The sequence below is a fragment of the Doryrhamphus excisus genome, linkage group LG7, assembly GCF_037039965.1.
Source record: "Doryrhamphus excisus strain RoL-2023G ecotype Guam linkage group LG7, RoL_Dexc_Guam_v1.1, whole genome shotgun sequence".
Classification (NCBI taxonomy): domain Eukaryota; kingdom Metazoa; phylum Chordata; class Actinopteri; order Syngnathiformes; family Syngnathidae; genus Doryrhamphus; species Doryrhamphus excisus.
This window is the reverse complement of record NC_136363.1, coordinates 11,876,322-11,898,672: the sequence shown is the minus strand read 5'-3', so window position 1 is coordinate 11,898,672 and position 22,351 is coordinate 11,876,322. Positions and strand designations below refer to the sequence as shown.

General features: G+C 48.4%; 1 protein-coding gene and 1 non-coding gene across 2 annotated transcripts in view; both read left to right on the top strand.

Moving 5' to 3' along the window:
• Nucleotides 1-17,604, top strand: part of col11a2 (collagen, type XI, alpha 2) — a 30,126-nt gene extending 12,522 nt beyond the window's left edge. The window contains exons 7-66 of the mRNA XM_078792101.1: nt 849-1,850; nt 2,772-2,918; nt 4,424-4,639; nt 5,041-5,094; nt 5,481-5,522; nt 5,595-5,657; nt 5,731-5,805; nt 5,900-5,986; nt 6,911-6,967; nt 7,038-7,091; nt 7,172-7,225; nt 7,298-7,351; nt 7,423-7,476; nt 7,554-7,607; nt 7,688-7,732; nt 7,949-8,002; nt 8,099-8,143; nt 8,231-8,284; nt 8,363-8,407; nt 9,318-9,371; nt 9,457-9,501; nt 9,619-9,672; nt 9,756-9,800; nt 9,878-9,931; nt 10,023-10,130; nt 10,218-10,271; nt 10,335-10,388; nt 10,466-10,510; nt 10,591-10,644; nt 10,722-10,766; nt 10,844-10,897; nt 10,982-11,035; nt 11,112-11,165; nt 11,249-11,446; nt 11,519-11,572; nt 11,635-11,742; nt 11,815-11,922; nt 12,009-12,062; nt 12,166-12,219; nt 12,294-12,401; nt 12,482-12,535; nt 12,608-12,661; nt 12,755-12,808; nt 12,886-12,939; nt 13,029-13,136; nt 13,213-13,266; nt 13,343-13,396; nt 13,480-13,533; nt 13,620-13,673; nt 13,816-13,923; nt 13,995-14,048; nt 14,132-14,293; nt 14,381-14,434; nt 14,642-14,677; nt 14,758-14,811; nt 14,890-15,175; nt 15,250-15,359; nt 15,528-15,596; nt 15,681-15,917; nt 16,044-17,604. Of these exons, the coding sequence (XP_078648227.1) occupies nt 849-1,850; nt 2,772-2,918; nt 4,424-4,639; nt 5,041-5,094; nt 5,481-5,522; nt 5,595-5,657; nt 5,731-5,805; nt 5,900-5,986; nt 6,911-6,967; nt 7,038-7,091; nt 7,172-7,225; nt 7,298-7,351; nt 7,423-7,476; nt 7,554-7,607; nt 7,688-7,732; nt 7,949-8,002; nt 8,099-8,143; nt 8,231-8,284; nt 8,363-8,407; nt 9,318-9,371; nt 9,457-9,501; nt 9,619-9,672; nt 9,756-9,800; nt 9,878-9,931; nt 10,023-10,130; nt 10,218-10,271; nt 10,335-10,388; nt 10,466-10,510; nt 10,591-10,644; nt 10,722-10,766; nt 10,844-10,897; nt 10,982-11,035; nt 11,112-11,165; nt 11,249-11,446; nt 11,519-11,572; nt 11,635-11,742; nt 11,815-11,922; nt 12,009-12,062; nt 12,166-12,219; nt 12,294-12,401; nt 12,482-12,535; nt 12,608-12,661; nt 12,755-12,808; nt 12,886-12,939; nt 13,029-13,136; nt 13,213-13,266; nt 13,343-13,396; nt 13,480-13,533; nt 13,620-13,673; nt 13,816-13,923; nt 13,995-14,048; nt 14,132-14,293; nt 14,381-14,434; nt 14,642-14,677; nt 14,758-14,811; nt 14,890-15,175; nt 15,250-15,359; nt 15,528-15,596; nt 15,681-15,917; nt 16,044-16,190 (5,571 nt within the window). The 3' untranslated portion in view covers nt 16,191-17,604. The remainder of the gene's footprint in view (nt 1-848; nt 1,851-2,771; nt 2,919-4,423; nt 4,640-5,040; nt 5,095-5,480; nt 5,523-5,594; nt 5,658-5,730; nt 5,806-5,899; nt 5,987-6,910; nt 6,968-7,037; nt 7,092-7,171; nt 7,226-7,297; nt 7,352-7,422; nt 7,477-7,553; nt 7,608-7,687; nt 7,733-7,948; nt 8,003-8,098; nt 8,144-8,230; nt 8,285-8,362; nt 8,408-9,317; nt 9,372-9,456; nt 9,502-9,618; nt 9,673-9,755; nt 9,801-9,877; nt 9,932-10,022; nt 10,131-10,217; nt 10,272-10,334; nt 10,389-10,465; nt 10,511-10,590; nt 10,645-10,721; nt 10,767-10,843; nt 10,898-10,981; nt 11,036-11,111; nt 11,166-11,248; nt 11,447-11,518; nt 11,573-11,634; nt 11,743-11,814; nt 11,923-12,008; nt 12,063-12,165; nt 12,220-12,293; nt 12,402-12,481; nt 12,536-12,607; nt 12,662-12,754; nt 12,809-12,885; nt 12,940-13,028; nt 13,137-13,212; nt 13,267-13,342; nt 13,397-13,479; nt 13,534-13,619; nt 13,674-13,815; nt 13,924-13,994; nt 14,049-14,131; nt 14,294-14,380; nt 14,435-14,641; nt 14,678-14,757; nt 14,812-14,889; nt 15,176-15,249; nt 15,360-15,527; nt 15,597-15,680; nt 15,918-16,043) is intronic.
• Nucleotides 17,605-18,663: 1,059 nt separating this feature from the next.
• Nucleotides 18,664-18,854, top strand: LOC131102442 (U2 spliceosomal RNA). The gene has a single exon (XR_009119437.2). It is a non-coding gene; the product is annotated as a U2 spliceosomal RNA (small nuclear RNA).
• The last annotated feature ends 3,497 nt before the right edge of the window (nt 18,855-22,351 follow it).

Sequence of the window (22,351 nt, the reverse complement as noted above, 5' to 3'; positions counted from 1 at the left end):
TGGCGAGGTCTTCACACATTCATTCATTCATTCATTTTCTACCGCATTTTCCTCACGAGGGTCGGGGAGGGTGCCTATCCCAGCTGTCTTCGGGCGAGAGGCGGGGTCAGCCAATCACAGGGCACATATAGACAAACAACCATTCACACTCACATTCACAATCTGTGTGAATTTTTTAAAAAACTGAACCAATAACGTTCTGCTTTTCATGACCGATATGGCACCGATACATTTTTTTGCTAATTTTTGCTAATTAGATTTAACTGTAGTTTGTGCATACTGGAGGTAAGGAGGACTGGAACAACCCCCCCCCCCCAAAAAAGTGCACTTTTTCTTCTCCACCATGTAGGTCTGCACGTTCAAATATTTTGCACCATTGTTTTATTGATGTTGTCACTGTACATGTTTCCATCATGTGGGGTTTTGCGTGTGTGCGCATATGTTCATGTGTATGTGTCACGTGTGTTTTCTCCGTAACAGCCATGCCCTCAATGCCTCCGCCGAACAACCGGCTCGGTTCTAATTAGACCAACGAGGCCGCTTTGTTGTTTCATATTGAGAATGGCATTACTGGAGAGATCAGTCCCGGGGGTCAATGACGTGAAATTTGGCCTTAATGGCCTCATGTGGTCTTGATTGGTTTTGTAGTCCTCCACTGTATCCAGTAATGCCTGTGCAGTCTCAGTAAATCATCCAAGCCTTTGCCATCTGTATGTCATTGTTTCTCTTGTCTTTCTCTCTCCTTCTGTCCCCCCTCCCAACCCTGCGCACAACCTTCTTCTCTTGTCTTTGCCACCTCGCTCTTACACATCCAACACCTCAACCCAACAAAAAAACTCGGATATTAGAAGATGGACGGTAAAGCAGCCCCCACCAAATCCACCCCTGTCAAAGCCAAGCCCACCCCGCCCAAACCGGCCAAGGGCGGAACGTTCAAAGTAGTCAAGCCTCCGATGCCCGGCAAAGCTCTCAAGTCTTCCACAGCCAAGCCGTCCAAAGCCAAGCCCACCGCCGCTTCCATCTTTTTGTCCAAGATCAAGACCACGTCAACCGTGAAGGTGAAGACCACCGCCGCCTCGGCTAAGAACGGCAAAGTGGCTGCCGACAAGAAGGCCAATGGAAAAACTGTTGTGGTAAAAACTGCTAAAAACGGTAAAGCTACCGGTGAGGCCAAAGGGAATGGCGGCGGCGGCAAGGCTGTCGTAGAGAAGAAGGCCTACAGTAACTCAAAGTCTTCAGCTGAGAAGAAAGTCATCAGCAAGGCGACGTCCAAAGTGGGCGGAAATGGGTTGACGACCATTGAGGGCAAAGAAGCTAAGGTCAAAGTTTCAGGCAGAACTGAGAACAAGGTCAGCAGTGAGGCTAAAGCTAATAGCAACGGCAAAGTGACTGTGGTGGAAAAGAAAGGTCAGTCAAAAATTGAAACCACTACGAAAGCAAAGACTGTCACCGTAAAAGTGGAGAAGACTACTATGAGCACGGCAACCACCGCTTCCAAATTGGAAGCTACCAAGGCTCCCAAGGCCACAAAAGCAGCAAAACCAGAACCAACAAAAGCAGCCAAAGCTGTGGTGGAAAAGGTCAAAGTCAAAACGGTGGTCTCCAAAGTGCCCCTCGTCAAGGCCACGGCAAGCAAAGCAGTGAAGACCATTGTGGAGAAGGTGCCTTTCGCTAAAAAGGTGCTCACAACATCAGCTCCTGTCCGGCCCACTCCCCCGAGACCCACCAAGTCCAAGGCTGTGTTGGACATGAACATCAAATCCCACCACAAACCTTTCCCCCCTTTCGGAAAGACAGCGCTAAGCGGAACAGCCGTTCCCACCAAGAAATATGACAACGGTTACCAACAGGTACGACGCTCAGTCGGGTCGGAATGTTCCATCCGCGCCATCCCGACGTCAGGTTCTTACTTCCACCATGGCTTGCCAGTGGTGGAAAGTCAGACCTTCAGGATGGTCTGTGTTTCTATATCATATGATCGTCATCACGCGGCCCCTCCTGTGCATATGATATGACACCACGTGCACACTGAAGCATGGCTAACTGTGCACGTTCCTTCACTACACACACGCTTACCTTCAAGCTGGACCTCAGATGAATGTGGCATGGGTTGGGGGCGGAAACGAGAGCCGAGACGACACAAATACCGTCACAATCGACGCACACGCAGCGCAACACCAGCACGTTCTTTGTTGGCCTCCTCGGAGAACATGTGTTTTCTCCCTCACGCCTGTGTCATCACGTGATTGAGCCTCACAGAAAGTTCCGACTTGATTAATTCTTTGCTAGTGAATTAATGGAGATCTCTTCTGTGAGGCTGTTTTTGTGGAGGGGGTTGGGATTTTCTGGTTGTGGGCGATGCTGCCGACATCCCGAAGCATCCGTCTGAGATGGCTTCATCTTCAGGGATGGACGGCAGGTTCACGTAGGCCAGCACCAGCTAACAAACCCCCACCACAAGCCTTCGAGCGGTGTTACGTCGATACGGCGAAAAGAAACCTCAGCCCGGTCTCAGCGACTTCCTAAATCTCGCATGCGGCGACATTTATAGTCGGTGAGGTGCTGGAAGCCCTGACGTTTCTTTTCCAACATGTGCGTGAAAATGTGTGTTGCCGCCGAGACAACCACAATGCCGTTGTGTGTTCTGCCGTTGTCTCTTCTTTTAACTCATCATCACTCACAAGCAGACTTTGAACTAACCTGCTCTCTTCCGGTCAAATCTGCTTACTTCCTCCCTGCTCCCCCCCTTTTCTGTCGACCTGACCAATCAGGATGTAGACACTGAATATTCCGAGGCTGGCCACACCCCCACAGAGACCGATTATTTCTATGAGGAGACGCTGCCCCAGCCAGAGGGTGAGGTGATTGGACAAGAAGAGAGCCCTACGCAGGTAAAACACACTGAGACCACAGCATGCGTAGGATAGATATAAGGATAGATAGATAGATATAAGGATAGATAGATAGATATAAGGATAGATAGATAGATAGATAGATAGATAGATAGATAGATAGATATAAGGATAGATATAAGGATAGATATAAGGATAGATATAAGGATAGATAGATAGATAGATAGATAGATAGATAGATAGATAGATAGATAGATAGATAGATAGATAGATAGATAGATAGATAGATAGATAGATAGATAGATAGATAGATAGATAGATAGATAGATAGATAGATAGATAGATAGATAGATAGATAGATAGATAGAAGATATAAGGATAGAAAGATATAAGGATAGAAAGATATAAGGAACAAACAACCATTCACACTCACATTCATACCTATGGACAATTTGGAGTGGCTAATTAACCTAGCATGTTTTTGGAATGTGGGAGGAAACCGGAGTACCCGGAGAAAACCCACGCATGCACGGGGAGAACATGCAAACTCCACACAGAGATGGCCGAGGGTGGAATTGAACTCGGGTCTCCGAGCTGTGAGGTTTTTGACGAGCTAAACTCGTCACGTTGTTGGTCGCTAATGACAAGCTATCCTGTTTATATTGAAACCCCAGACGGTCAGTTTTTCTCCAAGAAGCACAATCATGAACCATGAAATCCAAAGAGAAACAATAAGAGAGAAACAAGAGGTGTGGCGGTGAGCCCAGTCTTGTCGTTTAACCGCTGTGTGACTCGAACCTCACAACAGTTTTGTCTGCGATGCCGCCGCCAGACAAACATCCTTTCAAAGAACAACGCGTCACGTTCGCATCCACTTGAGTACGCGTGGATGCGGCGCCCCCCCTTTTTCCTTAACAGCAAGAATCTGTTTGGTTCTCATGCAGGCCGTCTCGTCGGGATGGAACCAAACATCTTGTGACAAAAGGGGAACATGAACGCGGCGTGTTGTTCTTTGACGGAAACTCACAGTGAACTTGTGAACGCACCTCCAGAGACTGTCTACGCAGTCGACGTGTGTTTCTCACAGTTTGCCTGTCGTTGACTTTGTTTGCAACAAACTCAACTGAGCAGCAGATATTCATGTCCGTGGTAAATAAAAATGAGACGCGTGTTTTGAAATGAGACGCTCAACCTGCGGAAACCGATGATGTTTGATGGTAAGTCACGACAGTAGCCGTGGCAGTGTTTCCCTCAGCGATGTTTCCTTCTGTGAGCTTTCCACGTGTGCATTCAAGCATATTTGGAGAAGCTCATCCATTCAATGAAGCCAACATGCTTTGTTGGAAACACCGAGCTCAAGAGTAGATTGGTGGGATTCAAGTGAAACGTCTTCCAGGTGTCTTTTTGTGTGTGTGATCTGTCTTATTTCCACAAGGTAAGACTCATTTTGCCCTTCTATGCTCCTCTTTCACTCCCTTCTTGCACTAACCTTTCCTCACGGCAAACACCCTTCCTCCGGGCATCTGCCCTCACTGGGTTCACCCTCTCCTGCGGCTACAAACACAAACCAGCCCCAGGTGGACCCGGTGTTGGTCGGGGAGGAGGTGGACTCCACCAAAGCGGCCGGCGTCGACGAGGAGCCCTTCGCCGAGGAGTACGTGACCGGCGACTTGGGTCTTAAGGAATACGACTATTCCTATCGGGACTACAGCGAGCCGCTACATGAGGCCGGAGAAGTCGAAGGCGACATTGGCCCCGCCCTGTCCGCTGTGACAGACGAGGGAGGCGTAAGTCATTTTTGCTTCAAAGGCAAAAAAATAATCAGCTCACTTCAACCAAGCGATAATGGTAGGATTTATGAATTTGTAGATTTTAATGGTTCAACGGTTTGAAGTATGTAGCATGTAGCTATTTTTTCCATAATAACACTCCCAAAGGCCTCCATCATGTCGCTGGTTGAAATGGGCGGCAACGTGCGTGCGGTGCATGAAGAGACATTACAAACGGGTCCTCCCTCGATGCTCTTCATGCCATCGCGCAACACTTTTCTAAAGCCACGGAACGGTCGACCCCGGAGTGGAAGTTCCTTTATCAGCGGCAGGTTTCGGTCTGGCAGGTTTTGGCGTGCGGCGCAAGGACATACTGACTGTGCGGTGTTGTCCATCACTTTGTGTGTGTTTCCCCTCAGGCGGCCTTCAGAGCTCAGAAGGGTGAGAAGGGTGAGCCTGCCGTCCTGGAGCCTGTGAGTGTTTTTTTTTTTTTCAATTAATGATTTTTTCAATTAATCTGATCAACCTCCATGTGCAATATTAAGGGCTCTAAATGCAATATACTAAGTTCTATGTGAAGTATTTCCATAATGCCTCATATTAACTCACTAGCAAGATCTCAGTGTATAGACTGGTCATATATCTCATCTCGTCTCATATTATCTACATACTGTATTGTATATAACTCTGGGAAAAACTGTTGATTTTGTTAATACTTGGGTTGTTGATATTGTTTATTTTTCTATATTGTGTATTTTGTACTACTTATCTGACTCTGTACTCTTGCTGCTGTGCAATACAAATTTCCCCACTGAGGGACGAATAAAGGCATATCTTAATCTTAATCTTAATCTTGCAGGGAATGCTGATTGAGGGACCTCCCGGACCTGAAGGACCTGCTGTGAGTCCACGACACGTTTCCCGCCACTGTCTTCCCAGAAAGTGTTTCACGACAGTATGTTTTCTCTCTTAGGGCCCCACCGGCCCCCCTGGTAGCTCCGGCCCTCCCGGTTCCGTCGGTGATCCCGGCGAGAGGGTGAGTTTCTGCACGGATACGCCGTGGCGCTCGCCGTGCACCGTGCTAACAAGCGTTCCGTCTTACGTCGCAGGGCCCTCCTGGCAAGGCCGGTTTGCCCGGTGCCGACGGTGTCCCCGGACCGCCCGGATCCTCAGTGATGCTGCCTGTGAGCCAACAAATGTCCATTTGAAGCGGCTTTAGTTTAGTTTCGGAGTTAGCCCTCACATATATTCAAACTATTTCGCTTCTTTACTTTGCAGTTCCGTTTCGGTCAGAGTGGAGGAGACAAGGGTCCTGTGGTGTCTGCGCAGGAAGCCCAAGCAGCCGCCATCTTGTCTCAGGCCAGAGTGAGTGTCCATGCAGGATGCATGATCGCATACTTGAATCAGTGATAGGTTGGACTAGAGTTCTTCATCATCCCTCAGTATTAATTCTTCATCTTGGGAAGATATTGTGGACAAGCTTATGATTCAGACTTTGACAGCAACTTTGATGCTTCAGACACAGAAGCCAGAATGTAGAACACTTTGCCAACTTGTAAAGACACACCTTTTTAATCAGGCTTTTAACTCATATTTTTAAACTTTTCTTATGGTTTTATCTTTTTAGTTCTATTTTATGCTCTTAGTCTTCAGCTTTTAACTCCAGTGTTTTGTTTTTATCTTTTTAGTCCTATTTTATGCTCTTAGTCTTCAGCTTTTAACTCGAGTGTTTCCTCAGGGGGGTCTTCCACACTGGGGGCTGTGTCGGGTCTGCTGAGGGGGTGCCATCCTTGGGTCCCTTCGACCCGGCCGGCTGGGGGTTCCTCCCTTTAATGTGGGGGTTCGCCCGTCTGTCGGAGTTGGTGGGACCCGGGTGCTGGTCCCCCGATGGCACGGCCTGCAGCTCCTCCCAGTGTGGACGGCCCCAAAGGTGGCGTTTCCTTGATCCTCAGTGCCATGCCATGTCTCCCGACTGTGTGTGATTGTGTGTGTGGGTGTGTGTGTCTAGTATGGAGGGTGGGAAGGAGGGGCTTTCTTTTGTTTCTTTGCTTTTTCCTTTTAATTGTGGTAATTGTTTTAATTCTGTAAAGCACTTTGCGTTGCATGTATTTGCAGGAAAAGTGCTATACAAATAAAGTTGATTTGTTTTGTAGAAAGATCGCACATTTTTGTCACTTTTCCCTCTCTGCGACTGTCCCAATACTTTTGATCATATAGTGTTCCCACTGATGTGGTTTGATTGACTTTCGCAATCAGTCCTCGTTATTAATATCATACTGTCCACTCTAGATGGCTCTGAAAGGACCTCCCGGACCAATGGGATTCACCGGACGTCCCGGACCACAGGTATGACCCCTGACCGCTTGAGGTCTTCTTTAATGTGATCCATCCAGTAACGAGAGTGCGTCTTTCTCAGGGAAACCCAGGAAGCTCTGGTCTGAAAGGAGAAAGTGGAGACCCGGGTCCCCAGGTAAGAACCTCCTCTGATGAGAACACAGTGAGCTTCAAAGCTTTCAGGGTGGACTTGTGAACCTGCTGTACGTTCCTCAGGGGCCGAGGGGAACTCAGGGTTTGATGGGACCACCCGGCAAAGCAGGAAGGAGAGTGAGTGATAAAAACTCGTGAGCAAAGTCACCTGCTGGGTACCGTCCCATTTTAACCGTTCATCTTTGACAGGGTCGTGCCGGAGCTGATGGAGCGAGGGGAATGCCAGGAGAACCCGGCACTAAGGTAATGTTCCGTAGCTTTCCATGCTAACAGAATCAGCCCAGACCCTTAACGTCTTGGACGTGTCTCCTCAGGGTGACCGTGGCTTCGATGGTCTTCCTGGTTTGCCAGGGGACAAAGGACACAGGGTGAGGACATAAAACAAGGCAACAATTTTTTTAAACCGTCGTTTTTATTTTGTCTTTAATTTATCATTCCTCCATAGGGTGACACCGGACCCTTGGGGCCCCCCGGAACTCAAGGAGAGGATGGCGAGAGGGTAAGGAGACATCCCAAATGAGTCAAATAAGGCTGATTTTCCAACCGTGACGTCTTCTTTCTGTGTGTGTGTCACCTCAGGGAGACGACGGCGAGGTCGGACCGAGGGGTCTCCCAGGTGAACCAGTGAGTGTCAATCATTGTCCTGACAATAGAAGAGACTTTAGCGACTTTAGCTTGTTTCCTATTAGCATAGTCTGCCATTTTCTTCAAGACATCGATTGTTGTCAGAATCCTTCTTGTGCGGAGGATTATTTTGGAGGCTATAATTTGTGGTGCTGCTGGAGATACTTTTGTTGTGTCCCTGAGTGTGTCTTTTTTTTCTTCTTTTTTTTTTTTTAGGGACCTCGTGGTTTGCTCGGCCCGAAAGGTCCTGCTGGAATTCCAGGACCTCCTGTAAGTCCCATCAGTTTGTGTTTGAATTCAGTGGTGATACTCAGTGGCCAGGTTTCCGTATTCAGTGTTGACTTTTCTGTCTTATTCTCGTCTCAGGGTGTTCGAGGAAACGACGGACCCGTTGGTCCTAAGGGGAACCTGGTCAGTGTCTTTTCCTGTACTCACTTTGTCTTTAACCTTATCCGATGTTTGCAATTCTTCAACTGTCAACTCTTCTTTTGCCGTCAGGGTCCTCAAGGAGAGCCCGGACCTCCAGGTCAGCAGGGGACATCAGGAACTCAGGTGAGACACTGAGCCTTGCCCTGTTAGGTTGTAATTTTAGTCTTCAGGGGGTTTGACGTGTCTCTGTTTCTGCCGCAGGGAATGCCAGGACCTCAAGGAGCAATGGGAGCCCCTGGAGAGAAGGTATATGCAGGTTTTAATCATCTTCGATGAGCACCCACAAGATGATGTTTCCTTGTTAGCTTGGTAGCTAGTGTTCAGCTACATGCTTCATTACCTATCAGGCTTCCAATAATGATACCTGTGATCCATCTGACACTCAAGTGTCTCACATCAAGTGTCTCAATCTCTAATCTACCTCCAAGATGACACTATGTATAGCAGGGGTCACCAACGCTGTGCCCGCGGGCGTCCATGCGCCCATGTGGACCACTTAAGGCGCCCGCGAGGCATCTTCTAAAAATAGCACAAATTATCATTGTTATTTTGTGCTTTAAATTTTGAATCAGGCGGCACGGTGGTCTAGTGGTTAGCGCGCAGACGACCAGGGTTCAATTCCACCCTCAGTCATCTCTGTGTGGAGTTTGCATGTTCTCCCCGTGCATGCGTGGGTTTTCTCCGGGTACTCCGGTTTCCTCCCACATTCCAAAAACATGCTAGGTTAATTGGTGACTCCAAATTGTCCATAGGTATGAATGTGAGTGTGAATGGTTGTTTGTCTATATGTGCCCTGTGATTGGCTGGCGACCAGTCCAGGGTGTACCCTGCCTCACGCCCGAAGACAGCTGGGATAGGCTCCAGCACCCCCCGCGACCCTTGTGAGGAAAAGCGGTAGAAAATGAATGAATGAATTTTGAATCAGAATTGCTTACATTAATGTATTTTTTTAATCGTCTTATAACATCAAAAATTAAAACAAAAATATTTTGCAAACTCTTACCTCAAGTCAAAGTTCATGTGTGCGCACGCGTCCGCTCACCGCTTTTCTGCCCTTCATACTATCCATGCTCACAAAGTAGCCCGCGGCCTCAAAAAGGTTGGTGACCCCTGATGTACATGAATGTACAATCATAGCCCCTGTTACCTCCACCAGGGCCCTACAGGAAAACCAGGTCTGCCAGGAATGCCCGGCGCTGACGGCCCTCCAGTAAGTTTTCCCTGTTATCTTCAGAGTTGTGTTCATGTGTTTTGAGCCGAGTCAAGTCGTTACAAGCATCATTTCTCCTTCTCAGGGTCACCCAGGAAAGGAGGGACCCTCGGGCACCAAAGGAAACCAGGTCAGTTTAGACATGAGACTCACCACAGCACAAACATCTAACAAGTCAAAATGGAGAAAATGAGCTTTGGAATAAAAATGGTTATAAATTCCTCTGCCTCCGCTTGACCTCCTGCAGGGACCCAACGGCCCCCAAGGTGCTATTGGCTATCCTGGCCCTCGTGGTATCAAGGTCAGTTCAATAACCCAACCTTTGCATTCGAGGGTTTCTGTTTTTTTTACGTTTTTTGTGATTCCGATCCGCTCTGCTCGCAGGGGGAGCAAGGAATCCGAGGACTGAAGGGTCACAAGGGAGAGAAGGTGCGTGGTCTTCTCCTACTCAGGACAAGCAAGCAAGTGAATGCTTGAGCAAATGTCTTTCTTCTTCGTGTCTTCAGGGAGAAGATGGTTTCCCTGGAATTAAGGGCGACTTTGGCGCCAAAGGAGAGAGGGTAAGGTGGAGCGACTGCTTTAGCCAAATGGACCTTCACATGCTCTTATGTTCTCATTTGACTGGTTTTGTGTTTGTTCTGCTGCTGACAGGGCGAGATCGGAGTGTCTGGTCCCAGGGGAGAGGACGGCCCAGAGGGGCCAAAGGGTCGTGTTGGGCCTCCTGGTGAGCTCGGGCCTCTCGGTCCCGTCGGAGAGAAGGTACGACCCACAGGACGTGGATCCAGTCTCTTTCTGTACATTTTAAAGGGAAGTTTGAAAGTGAACGAGATTGCCTTATGGTTTCAGGGTAAACTTGGCGTCCCTGGACTTCCTGGATACCCTGGAAGACAAGGACCCAAAGTAAGAAGAACATCTTCTGGGTTAGTGAGGTCATCAGTTAGACTTTTTGTGCTCGTCTTTTAGGGGTCTCTGGGATTCCCAGGATTCCCCGGCTCAAACGGCGAGAAGGGAACAAGGGTATGTGTCCCGGGACTCGGGAGTGATGTCACACTTCAGTTTGGACTGTCTGAGGTTTATGATGTTGTTGTCTTCAGGGTCTGACAGGCAAACCAGGACCAAGAGGACAAAGAGGACCAACGGTAAAGTTTCATTGTTCAGAAATATTTTCTGTTGTGTCTGTTGCCTGGTGTCCCTTCATCTCACTCTCTGTGGCCATCAGGGTCCCAGAGGCCAGCGAGGACCACGAGGGGCAACCGGAAAGCCAGGTGCCAAGGTTGGTCATCACCCAAGATCCTGATGAGCGCAACACCTTCTTTTTTTAATTCACTGTGTTATTTTTACACTCCTAAGGGAACCTCCGGAAGTGACGGTCCTCCTGGTCCACTCGGAGAGAGGGTGAGCCCTTATTTGTTGCTGAGTAGCGCTTGCTTTGGATCGCACATCTTGCTAATCCATCTTTGTTGTGTCACCAGGGATTGCCCGGACCTCAGGGAGCCAACGGTTTCCCCGGACCAAAAGGACCTCCCGTGAGTGAGGGTTAAGGATTTTTGGTGAGAGACAAGGAAGATCCAGATAGGTCTGAGGTTTTTTTGGGGGGTGTTTCCTCACAGGGACCACCAGGAAAGGACGGGCTGCCCGGACATCCTGGACAGAGAGGAGAAGTTGTGAGTTGCAGTTTGGTGTTTTGTTTCAGGAAAATGAGGAGTCGATGTGGAAACTGACTGGATCTCTTTTCTTCAGGGTTTCCAAGGAAAGATGGGTCCACCAGGGCCTCCTGGAGTGGTCGGACCTCAGGTGAGTCAGACTTGCCAACACGGGGATCATCTTTTAATGGCGGCACTTCCTCTCAATGTTTCTTAACCATTGTGCTTCTTCAGGGCCCATCAGGAGAGACTGGTCCCATGGGTGAGCGCGGCCACCCCGGACCCCCAGGTCCACCCGGAGAGCAGGGACTTTCTGGCCCATCTGGAAAGGAAGGCACCAAGGGAGACCCCGGCCCTCCAGGAGGTCCAGGTAAAGACGGACCTCCCGGACTGAGAGGCTTCCCTGGAGAGAGAGGACTGCCTGGTACACCTGTGAGTATCTCATGTGTTGTTGACCTCCATCTTGGATGACGTGAACCTTGGACGCCTGTGTTTTTCTTCCAGGGTGGCGGAGGACTGAAGGGAAGCGAAGGACCTGCTGGACCTCCTGGACCTGCTGTACGTTTCAAATAATGTTCTCATAATGTGTGTTCAATCACCAAATGGTTCAATCCTTCCAGGGATCTCCTGGTGAGAGAGGACCGGCTGGCACTGCCGGACCTGTCGGGCCCCCTGGCAGGCCAGGCCCACAAGGACCTCCTGGTCCTGCTGGAGAGAAGGGTGTTCCTGTGAGTGTTGCCGTGGTCCAAGTCTTCATTTTGTTTACATGAAGGTGTTAGTAACGTGTTATTGCGGCCCAGGGGGAGAAAGGTCCAATCGGCCCTGCAGGTCGGGATGGAGTACAGGGTCCTGTGGGTCTTCCAGGCCCAGCCGGGACACCAGGAGGACCAGGAGAGGACGGAGACAAGGTTAGCGTCCCAGAGCAATCTACTCCATTTGTGGGTCATAAAAATGCGGATAAATGAGAGTTGTTTGGCTTGGTTGTCATGTCTAGGGTGAGGTGGGAGAACCCGGCCAGAAGGGAGCCAAAGGAGGCAAAGGAGAGCATGTGAGTCAACCTCAAACACAGCACGACAATCATCTGCTACCAAAAATCCAAGCCAATGTCATTATTTGGGTCTGCTCATGTTGCCATGCTTCTTGTACTTTAGGGACCTCCCGGTCCACCCGGCCCAATGGGTCCCGTCGGCCAGCCTGGTCCTGCTGTAAGTACTGTACCTGTTTTAGATGCCGTCACCCCCACCAGCTTGAAGCTTCATTTGCCTGCTCTGGTGTGCAGGGTGCTGATGGAGAGCTCGGACCCCGAGGCCAGCAGGGACCCTTTGGAGCCAAGGGAGACGAAGGATCTCGAGGATTCCCCGGAGCCCCTGGACCCATCGGACTGCAGGTCTGTTTGTGACCTCGGTCATGTTGTTCTCATGCTTGGACTTCAGGCAGCTAAATGCATCTTTCCCTTTTGACGTACAGGGACTGCCAGGACCTCCGGGTGAGAAGGGAGAGACCGGCGATGTTGGACCTCTGGTGAGTGGTGTCAAGGCAGACATTTTGGTGCTGGGTGATGATGAAGATTTCAACGTGTGTGTGTGTTTACAGGGTCCACCAGGACCTCCAGGACCTCGTGGCCCTGCTGGACCCAACGGCGCTGACGTAAGTTTGCAGCTTGTCGAGGCACCAAAAGATTTACATGGTGCCAAACTTGAGATTCATCAACTCTGAATTGATCTGATTTTCCTTCTCCAGGGTCCACAAGGGCCTCCTGGAGGTTTGGGTAATCCTGGACCTATTGGAGAAAAGGTACACAAACTTTTACCCCCACTTGAATTCAGTGTTCAAGCATGAATGTGATGAATTTGCTGTGATCTTCTCCACAGGGAGAGCCTGGAGAGGCTGGACCACCTGGAATTGGAGGAGAACCAGGAAAGAAGGTGAGATATGGGGGGGTGGAATGACCAAAAGTAGTCACTGGTAAATTCACACAGAGCACACAGAAATGGTTTTTGTTGTCCGTCGTCAGGGTCCGCGAGGTGAGCGTGGAGAGAAGGGAGAGGCCGGACAACCCGGAACTGCTGGCCCCCCCGGAGGCCGAGGACGACCTGGAGATGATGGTCCTAAAGGAAACCCTGTAGGATTCTTTCAGTGATCCGACCAAGTACATTTTCTTTGTCCCCATTTTAATGTCGGACGTGTCCGTCCCTCAGGGTCCAGTTGGTTTTCCCGGCGATCCCGGTCCCCCCGGTGAGGTTGGCCCCAGAGTGAGTGTCTCCTTTGTCACTCCCACTGGAGCAATGCCAGAACAATTCCAACAAATCTCCTGTGTTTGCCTCCCAGGGTCAAGATGGTGCCAAAGGAGAGCGAGGAGAAGATGGCGAACAGGGAGAATCTGTACGTTCACGCTTTGGAGAGATTCACATGGATCCTCTTCAAAGGTCTTTCCTCATAATAAGTCTGCTCTTCTCCCACTGCAGGGCTCTCCTGGTCCCCCCGGAGAGAACGGACCTCCTGGTCCCCCAGGAAAGAGGGTAAGACCACCGTGTCCTCCTTCAATGGGAGTGTAAATTGGACTTGACCCGCACAGGAAATGAAAGCCTGTGGTGTTTTTTTGCAGGGTCCTGCTGGGACAAGAGGACCTGAGGGGCGACAGGGAGAGAAGGGAACCAAGGTGAGTCCAGAATATCACCAAATGATGAGGAGGACAACCATATCTGGTGGATGATGTTAGATTCTGCCATTTTCACCTGCTCATTTCCTCTCGTACTGACTTTGTGACTGTGACAAAAACATTTGTCCTCCTTCTATCCCAGGGGGACCCAGGCGCCCTCGGTCCTCCAGGAAAGACCGGTCCCGTCGGTCCTCAGGGCCAACCAGGAAAACCGGGAACTGAAGGTCTGCGTGGTCTCCCAGGATCAGTGGTCAGTGATGGATCAGGAGTGGAGATGCTGGATTTTGGCTTCTTACTTCATTCAGTGTTTGTGTATTTCAGGGTGAGCAAGGATCCCCAGGCCCGGCCGGACCCAAAGGACCACCCGGACCTGTTGTAAGTCCTCCTTCCTGTGAAGACACTCTTAGACTTTGGGGCGACATTGCTGATCTTCATGTCTTCTGCGTCTCCGCCTGTAGGGACCTCCAGGTTTGCTGGGTCTGCGAGGAGATCCTGGTGCTAAAGGAGAGAAGGGACATCCGGGTCTTATCGGCCTCATCGGACCCCCGGGAGAGCAGGGAGAGAAGGGTGACCGGGGTTTGCCCGGACCTCATGGGTCGAGCGGACCCAAGGGAGAAACTGTAAGTCCGACTGAGTATGTTTCGTCTGAGACGGGCTGGACCTGATGGGGGGGTGGTTCTGATCTTTTCCATGTGGCATTTTTACAGGGAATGCCCGGAGGCACTGGACCCCTCGGCCCTGCTGGTCCTCCTGGTCTTCCTGTGAGTGATTCTACTTCCTGTCCAGCTTAGGCCTGCTTGACACTGCCCATTCCAAACTGGCTCCACTCTGGTCTATTGAATCGGATACCAGAGTTTGCAGCAACACACACACACACACACACACACACAGTAGTGGAGCTTCAGGGTATGATTTGGTGGTCCATGTGGAGAACATTTAAGGCTTCTAACACTTCATGTCCTTATCAGGGTCCTCAAGGTGTTAAAGGAGCCAAGGGTGCCGCTGTGAGTATCATACTTCAGTATGGTGGCATCAGCGAGCCTCCAGAACCTCTTCTGAGTCCTTCCCCCTCTGCTTTGTTTAGGGAGGAGCTGGTCCTAAAGGAGAAAAGGGTGTTCAAGGACCTCCAGGACTTCCTGTATGTAGCTAGCGTCGGTGTAGGCCAGTTTTAACAGAGTAGGACTCACTCAGCAAAGTCATTTATTTCTTCTCCCAGGGCCCGCCGGGCGAGGTCATCCAGCCCCTCCCCATCCAGAGGAGCCCGAAGTCCAAACGCTCCATCGATGCCAGCCAACTCCTCCCCGAGTCTGACCCCGACATGCCCGCGTCCGACGCCACCGGGGCGGAGTTCCTGATGGGCAGCGACGGCATGGAGGAGATCTTCGGCTCCCTCAATTCGCTGCGGCAGGAGATCGAGACCATGCGCTTCCCGCTGGGAACCCAGGACAGTCCGGCCCGCACCTGCCTGGACCTGCACCTCAGCCAGCCTGAGCTAAAAGACGGTGAGACCTGCCCCCACCCTACCACATCAACTATTGTAGCTCTGATTGATCATGTCACACCCCCTCCCAAACAGGAGAGTACTGGATTGACCCCAACCAGGGCTGCTCCAGAGATTCCTTCAAGGTCTTCTGTAACTTCACCAGTGGGGAGACGTGCCTACACCCCCACAAGAGCGTCAACACGGTCAGTCCCGCCCCCTCACGTCTTCCACAAATGGCTTCCTGATTGGATGGGATTTGTATACTTTCTGTCCCCGAAACAGGAAAAAAAAAACTTTAGAATCACTAAAGAACTACCCACCATGTTGGCTGTGACCTTTTCTTCTTGCTGACGTGTGATGGCCTTTTGCAGGTGAAGATGAGCTCGTGGGAGAAAGAGACTCCCGGATCCTGGTTCAGTCAGTTTGCCGCCGGCAGCAAGGTCAGTCACTCGCTCTCGGGCGTCGCCTTCTTCCTCACAACTCCTTATGAAACCTCACCATCCGCCTTCTCGCCATTCTCGCAGTTCTACTATGTGGACTCGGACGGCGAGCCGGTGGGCGTGGTCCAGCTGGGTTTCCTTCGTCTCCTCAGCGTCCAGGCCCGCCAGAAGCTCACCTACAACTGCCACCGCTCGGTGGCGTGGGCCGACCGCAGCGCCAAGAACAACTACGACCGGGCGCTGCGCCTCCAGGCCGCCAACGAGGATGAGCTGAGCTACGAGACCTACCCTTACATCCAGGCGCTGGTGGACGGCTGCTCCGTGAGTTCACCAGTCCCTTCCTAACAGTTCTGTATGGACTTTGGACCCTCGAGGAGGACGTGGTGGTCCATCAGATGCATGAAGTTGTGTTTGTGGGGGTCTAACGCGGGTCTACCTTCTCTGCAGTATCGTAAAGGCTTCGACAGGACGGTGCTGGAGATCAACACGCCACAGGTGGAACATCTCCCTCTGCTGGACATCAAAGTGTCGGACTTTGGGGAGAGCAACCAACAGTTTGGATTTGAAGTGGGACCTGTGTGCTTCCAAGGCTAATCTCGCTCACACACACACACACACACACACGCACGCACTTAGAGACACCTACACACTCACACACACCCAGTAAATTAACTTGTAAATGCTATGGAATACACACACACACACACACACAGATGGACGGTGTTGCAAGGCAAAGGCATCATCCTCCGTGGGGAGGGGGGGGGAAGCAACATAAAAAAGTGAAAGAGAAGTTGGACCACCGAGAGGAGCGGCTTCTTCACAATGACGCAGCATCCAAAAAAGGGGGCCGGCCAGCAAGAGGAAGCTAGCTGCAAACTTGAGGCCCGGCGCCGCGACCCCCCCACACCCCCAACCAAGGCCCGCCCCTTCTCCACAACATTGCTCTGCCCCCTGCGAGCGCTCCAGAGGGTTTCCAGCTTGTTTTACTTTCACCGCCTTTTCGTAAAAAACCTCCTGCTTGGTCACATGACCTCCACACCGCCTGAAAATGTGACCCACAAGTCCCTCTCCTCTCGTGTCCTCCACGCGGGACAGCAGCTCGTCTCCTGACAGCAAGGTTGCCAAATGTTCCAGCATGCCTTCTTCGCTGAATAAAAAAAAAAGCTTGTTTCCCTGAGAGAAAGCGTGTGGCAAAGTGCTAATTGTGCCAAAGTTCAACTCCCGTTGTGACGTCATCAAGCCTCCGCCTGGGCAAATGTGCATTACACTCCATTTGTACAGAAATAGTGATATTCTATTGTATTTATTGAACAAACAGGGTGCTTTGAGATTAAAAAAAAAAAAGAAACGGACCACCAAACATTCCAGTCACATGTGGTATATTTCATTTGTCTTTATTTCCTTTTTTGGAAGACCAAAGAATCAGCGGCCATGCTGGATTGTGACTTCAAACCTGTTCAAATATTTCCAGTCTAACCATTAAAAAGGTGACTCTCCAGCTCTGTCTTCACGTGCGCTGCTTTCCGGGTTCAAGCTTTTCCTGCAGTGTTTTTTTTTTTTCTGATGGTTTTAAAAGTCTGCTTGAGTGCATGGATGGCGAGGAGGGATATTTGTGTCAGCCATGTTGTTTTTTTTTTGTTTTGTTTTTTCATCTCAATTGCTATTGATTTTTCTTTTTAATATATCTGGGGCAGTGGGCGGGGCAGGCCGAAACCTAAAACCAAATAAAAAAAAATGTCCTTCAGAGAGAATGACCTCAACTGCTAGTTTGTTTTTATTGCGTTGAAGACATTTCAACAAAAGAAATATGGTGCTGACAATAAAAGTATTATTTTATAATGTTTGTAAGTATTTTTTAAATTCCTGTAATATAATCTTTTCTAAAATGACCTTTTTGACTCTGTGTTTCTTCCAAGCTTAGGGGAGGTGCGCTTGCAATTACAAAGGTTAGCCACGGGGCGGCAGTGTGGCCTAAGAACAAGATAAACAGTACATTTTGTCCATTTTGTCAATTTGGGATGAAAATTCAAACCATGAATACTAAATTCATACATTTTCACTTGTTACTTTGTTGTATTAAATGTAGTTTGGACTTATAATGCCTATGATGCGTATATATATAATGCCTATTAGCCCATAATGCCTATGACGACACGAGTATCGGCGGCACTTTAAATGCCGTAAAATATGTCCTGTACGACTTTTTGCTAGACAGGAACTCATTCGGTCCCCAGATTCACATAAAGGAAACATTTTTGAGTTGGAGTCGTGTGGCTATCTTAGGATATGGATTCCACAAAATGGCAGTATCTCAGGTAAGATATATCATTTCTTAAAACTTTGTTTGGTTGCCACTTTTGAGTATATTCAATGAAATCACATATAACATGCTAGGTAAATATCACTTAACCGTGGTTCATTTGCACAATAGCAACAATGACACTTATGTTACTCTTTCAGATATTTTCGAATGAATAATTGTAAATACAAAAGTGTATTTGTAGTAAACAGAAGAAAAAGCCACCCTCTTTAGCCCAACAAATAGTTTTGTTTCATGTTTTTATATGCTAGTTGACTGGTGTAGTTCACACTCCGCGTCACTGGGTGGCGGTCGTGTTGCCATCAGCGGCGGGAGGACCTTCGGTACCCGGAAGCAGTTCAGTGAGGCGGGCTCTACTTTTAAGTTTACTAAGAACGGTGACCCCGCAGCTGCCTTTTTTCCCTCTAGAAATAACACCAACGTTTGTGTGTTTTGCATTGACTGTTGATTGTTTTCGGTGGTGTGAGACCACCGTGGTGCCTTTTGTGTTGAAATATGTTGGCCGCCGCTTCGTATTGGGTCGACGGGAACCACGTGACCGCGACTACACGACTAATTCCCAAGAATTCCAGTCATTTAAAGCACTAAAACCAAAATATACATACACACACATATGTATATATTATTTGAAATATGCAGTTTATCATTTTGCGTATTGACGTTAAACGTCGTGAGTTGTGTTTTGGTAACCGTCACTTTAGCTTGTGGTGTCAGGAATCACATCCTCCCCTCTGATTGCTAGTCGGCATCGCTTCTCGGCCTTTTGGCTAAGATCAAGTGTAGTATCTGTTCTTATCAGTTTAATATCTGATACGTCCCCGATATGGGGACCATATATTAAATTGATTTTTGGAACTGGGAGATGGAATAGGGGCTTGCTCCGTCCACTCCACGCATCGACCTGGTATTGCAGTACCTCCAGGAACGGTGCATTCCATCATGATGTTGAAGACAATCCTTGGAAATAATTCCACCATGATATTGAACGTCGTTCAGGGGTAGGATTTGTACGCGTACATCAACTTATACTGATTAGGGCCGTTCACTGGGAACATTGCTAATTAATATTACTGAATAGTACAGGATGGGGGCAAAAAATGACTGCACTCAAGCTGGTTTGGTTTCTTCAACTTGCTTCCAATGCACTTTTCTGGTCCAAAAAAAGAGGAAATCTCTGACACACTCAACAGAGGCCCCAGAAGCACCCAAAAACGGCATAAAATGCATTTGTTTGAGGGCGCTGATTTTTGACAAAAATCATAAGGGGTATGTCGGTTTTTTTAACTTGCTTGTATTGCAATTTTTTGGTCAAAAAACAGAGGAAACCTCCGACACACTCAACAGGGGCCTCAGAAGCACCCAAAAAGGCAGTAAATGCCATTGTTTGAGGGCGCTGATTTTTGACAAAGTATGAGAAAAAAATGCGGAAAAACACTCACGTTAACAGGAAGTGTGTTAAAGGTTTTAAAAAAATACAATACACATGAGTCCGTAACAGCAAATGCACACATGACTGTTCCCAAGCAATTTAGCTCAGCATAAAGTTCATCCTTTATCTGTAGATCGTTATATAAGAATGAAAAGTCTAAATATTTAGCAGCATTCGGCGTGTTTCAATGTTCATTTACCAGTGACCACAGCCAACCTTGATATGAGTCGTTTGGCGGTCGCCATGTTGCTTTTTATGTTTGTGTAGTTTTACAGTTTGCTCGCTAGGTGACGTAAATGCCACTGCGCTCGCTGACTCATGCATTTACTTACTGTACACACTCTGTACGCCGCCAGTACCCGGATGTTACACTAAACACGCCCCAAATCGTGAGTGATCACCCTCATCATTCGCCGTAATGTTGTTGTCTTCAATACAAATAAACATGAAAAAACTCAACAGTAGCCATCTTGGTTACTTGGCGGAAGGGGAGCCACAAGTCGAGTGATTGCAATTCACAACTACAATTTGAGGGTCTGGCATTATAAGCTTAGCGATGAGAGGAGTAAGTGGATAACTACTGATATCGTCACTTCCGGTAAGTCCGCAAGGACGCTATTGGAATCGTCACTTCCGGTAGGTCCGCAACTTTGTCCGCTTTAGGAACGCTATACACATAGTAAAAGTACGGAAGTGCTGGATTTGAAATGAAGCAGTGTAAATTCACATCAAGCTGTTATATAACAGACATATACTATATACACATATATATGCCAGCAACTCACAAGGACTATATATATATCACCGTTTTGAATATATATATATATATATCACTGTGGAGTATAGTCCTCCCTGCCACATTGCAGTTGAAATTGGCCTTCACTATCATAGCTTTTAGAAATATACTTTTGAATTTTTTAATTCAAGCATTTTCTAGCATAATGGCTAGATTATTTAAAACTTATAACATTTACAAAATGTAGGAAAGGGGGAAAAACCATCTCAGACGAACAATCAATTAGGCCACCCTTCTCGGCCTTTTGGCTAAGACTGCGGTCGCCTCCTTTGGGTGGAGAATTGTATGCTTCAGGTGCATAGAATTCTGCCAACATTTGGGAGGAAATTTCCTACACTTTTCAGTGTACTTTAACTCCTTTTATTCCCGCAACAGTGCAAGGTAAGTTTTATTTTTATTGTATTTATTGCGTTTTAAGTATTTATTTGTTTTAAAACTCTCATTGAGCAGGAAAACTTCAGCTGGTGGTGCCTCCACCATGTCGGCCAGCTATGCCGGTATGCGGAGGCACCACAGTGTGCGTTTCACATATAAGGAAATGGAGGGTGAGTCACTGGGACTGTCCAGATTGGATTTTTCCAGAAAAATCATCCAACAAATTCTTCAATTTAAACCTGATGACCTCAATTGCATTTTGGCACTGCCTTACAACAAAGGCTATGACGTAAGTTTCCAGTCTGCTGCAACTTTGAGAGAGTTTTGGACTCGTTATGAAGATGTGAAATCCCAGCTGTCTGTGTTCAATGTTGAAAAACTGACTGACAATGCAGCTAAAACCGTTATTGTTAGAATGTTTAATGAGACAGTGACCGCAGACGATATTTGCTTTTGGCTGGGAAGATATTGCACGGTTAAAGGCCAGGCTATGAAGGTGAGAGATGAAGATGGCATCTGGAACTGCGCCTGGAGGGTCCCCATCCAGCAATGGCAGGACCCTCAGGGCTTCCAGGGTCTGAAACATCTCCCATCAATGATAGTTCTGGGAGAAAACCGAGGCTACATACATTACCAGGGTCAGCCCAAGCTCTGCCGCAAGTGTGGAGAGCACGGCCACCTGGCAGAGGCATGTCAGCAGACTGTGTGTCGGAAATGTAGAGAAATTGGACATACTTTTGAACAATGTACCAATGGCAGAAAGTGCAACCTCTGTGGAGACTCAAACCATCTCTTCAGAGACTGTCCCAAATCCTTTGCCAACAAGCTAAAGGCTGGAAAAGAAAAGAGAAATGGAGAGGAAAATGCTGGGGCCAATATTGCTGTTGAGACCATAAATTCAAATCTCCCGCCAAAACCTGTGATTGGAGGAGAAACAGGTGAGGCGGGACAGGGGGAGGGGCTCATAAAGGCCCCAGAAACCATGACTCAGAGTGGTCTGCCGGCAAATGAAGGGTGCACTCATCTGGGAGTCATCCTGCCGCCGCCAGAGTCAGAAGAGGAAGCCATCCCACCCAGTGGCCAGCAAGCAAAAAGACTCGCTTCACAGCTGTCTGACTCCTCTCTTTTATCAGAGAAGCGGGGAAGGCCTGAGGCTCTCTCTGACAGTTCTTCACTGGAGGAGCCTCGAGTCTTCCCCCCGGACTCCCCAAATGAACTGTCCTTTTTAAATATTGTTTTGCAGTCAACCCCTCGTGAGAAGCGAACTTTTAATGGCAGACTCCAGGAACGACCGACACCCAGACGTCGGCAGGGAAGGGAGGCTCTTCCCCTCCAACCCTCACCCACTGGAGTGAAGGAGGAGCCTCACTCACAAGAAATCTCATAGTCACAGTATAAATTTTATAGCAATTATTTAACTTTTAGGCCCCTTTAAGTTTTTTAATTTATTTTTTTTAACTTAAAAATCATACTTATGACTCTCACCTTCTCTACCATCAATGTGAGAAGTGTGAAGTCGAAAGTTAGAGCTCAATGTGTTTTATCCTTCCTTCAAACTTTTAAGTCAGATGTGTTTTTATTACAAGAATGTGGTTTACCCTTTTTAACAAACTACAAGCAGTGGGAAGAAATGTGGCCACAAACATCCTTATGGAGTGGGTCAAATGAAAATAAAAATGATGGCGTGGCCATTTTAATTAAAAACCCACATGTCACGGTAAAGGGGAGCACTGTGGTGAGGGAAGGGCGAGCACTATTAACACATTTGACTTTTATGGGACAGGATTTTAACCTCTTAAATATTTATGGTTCTAACGACAAAAATGAAAGGTATG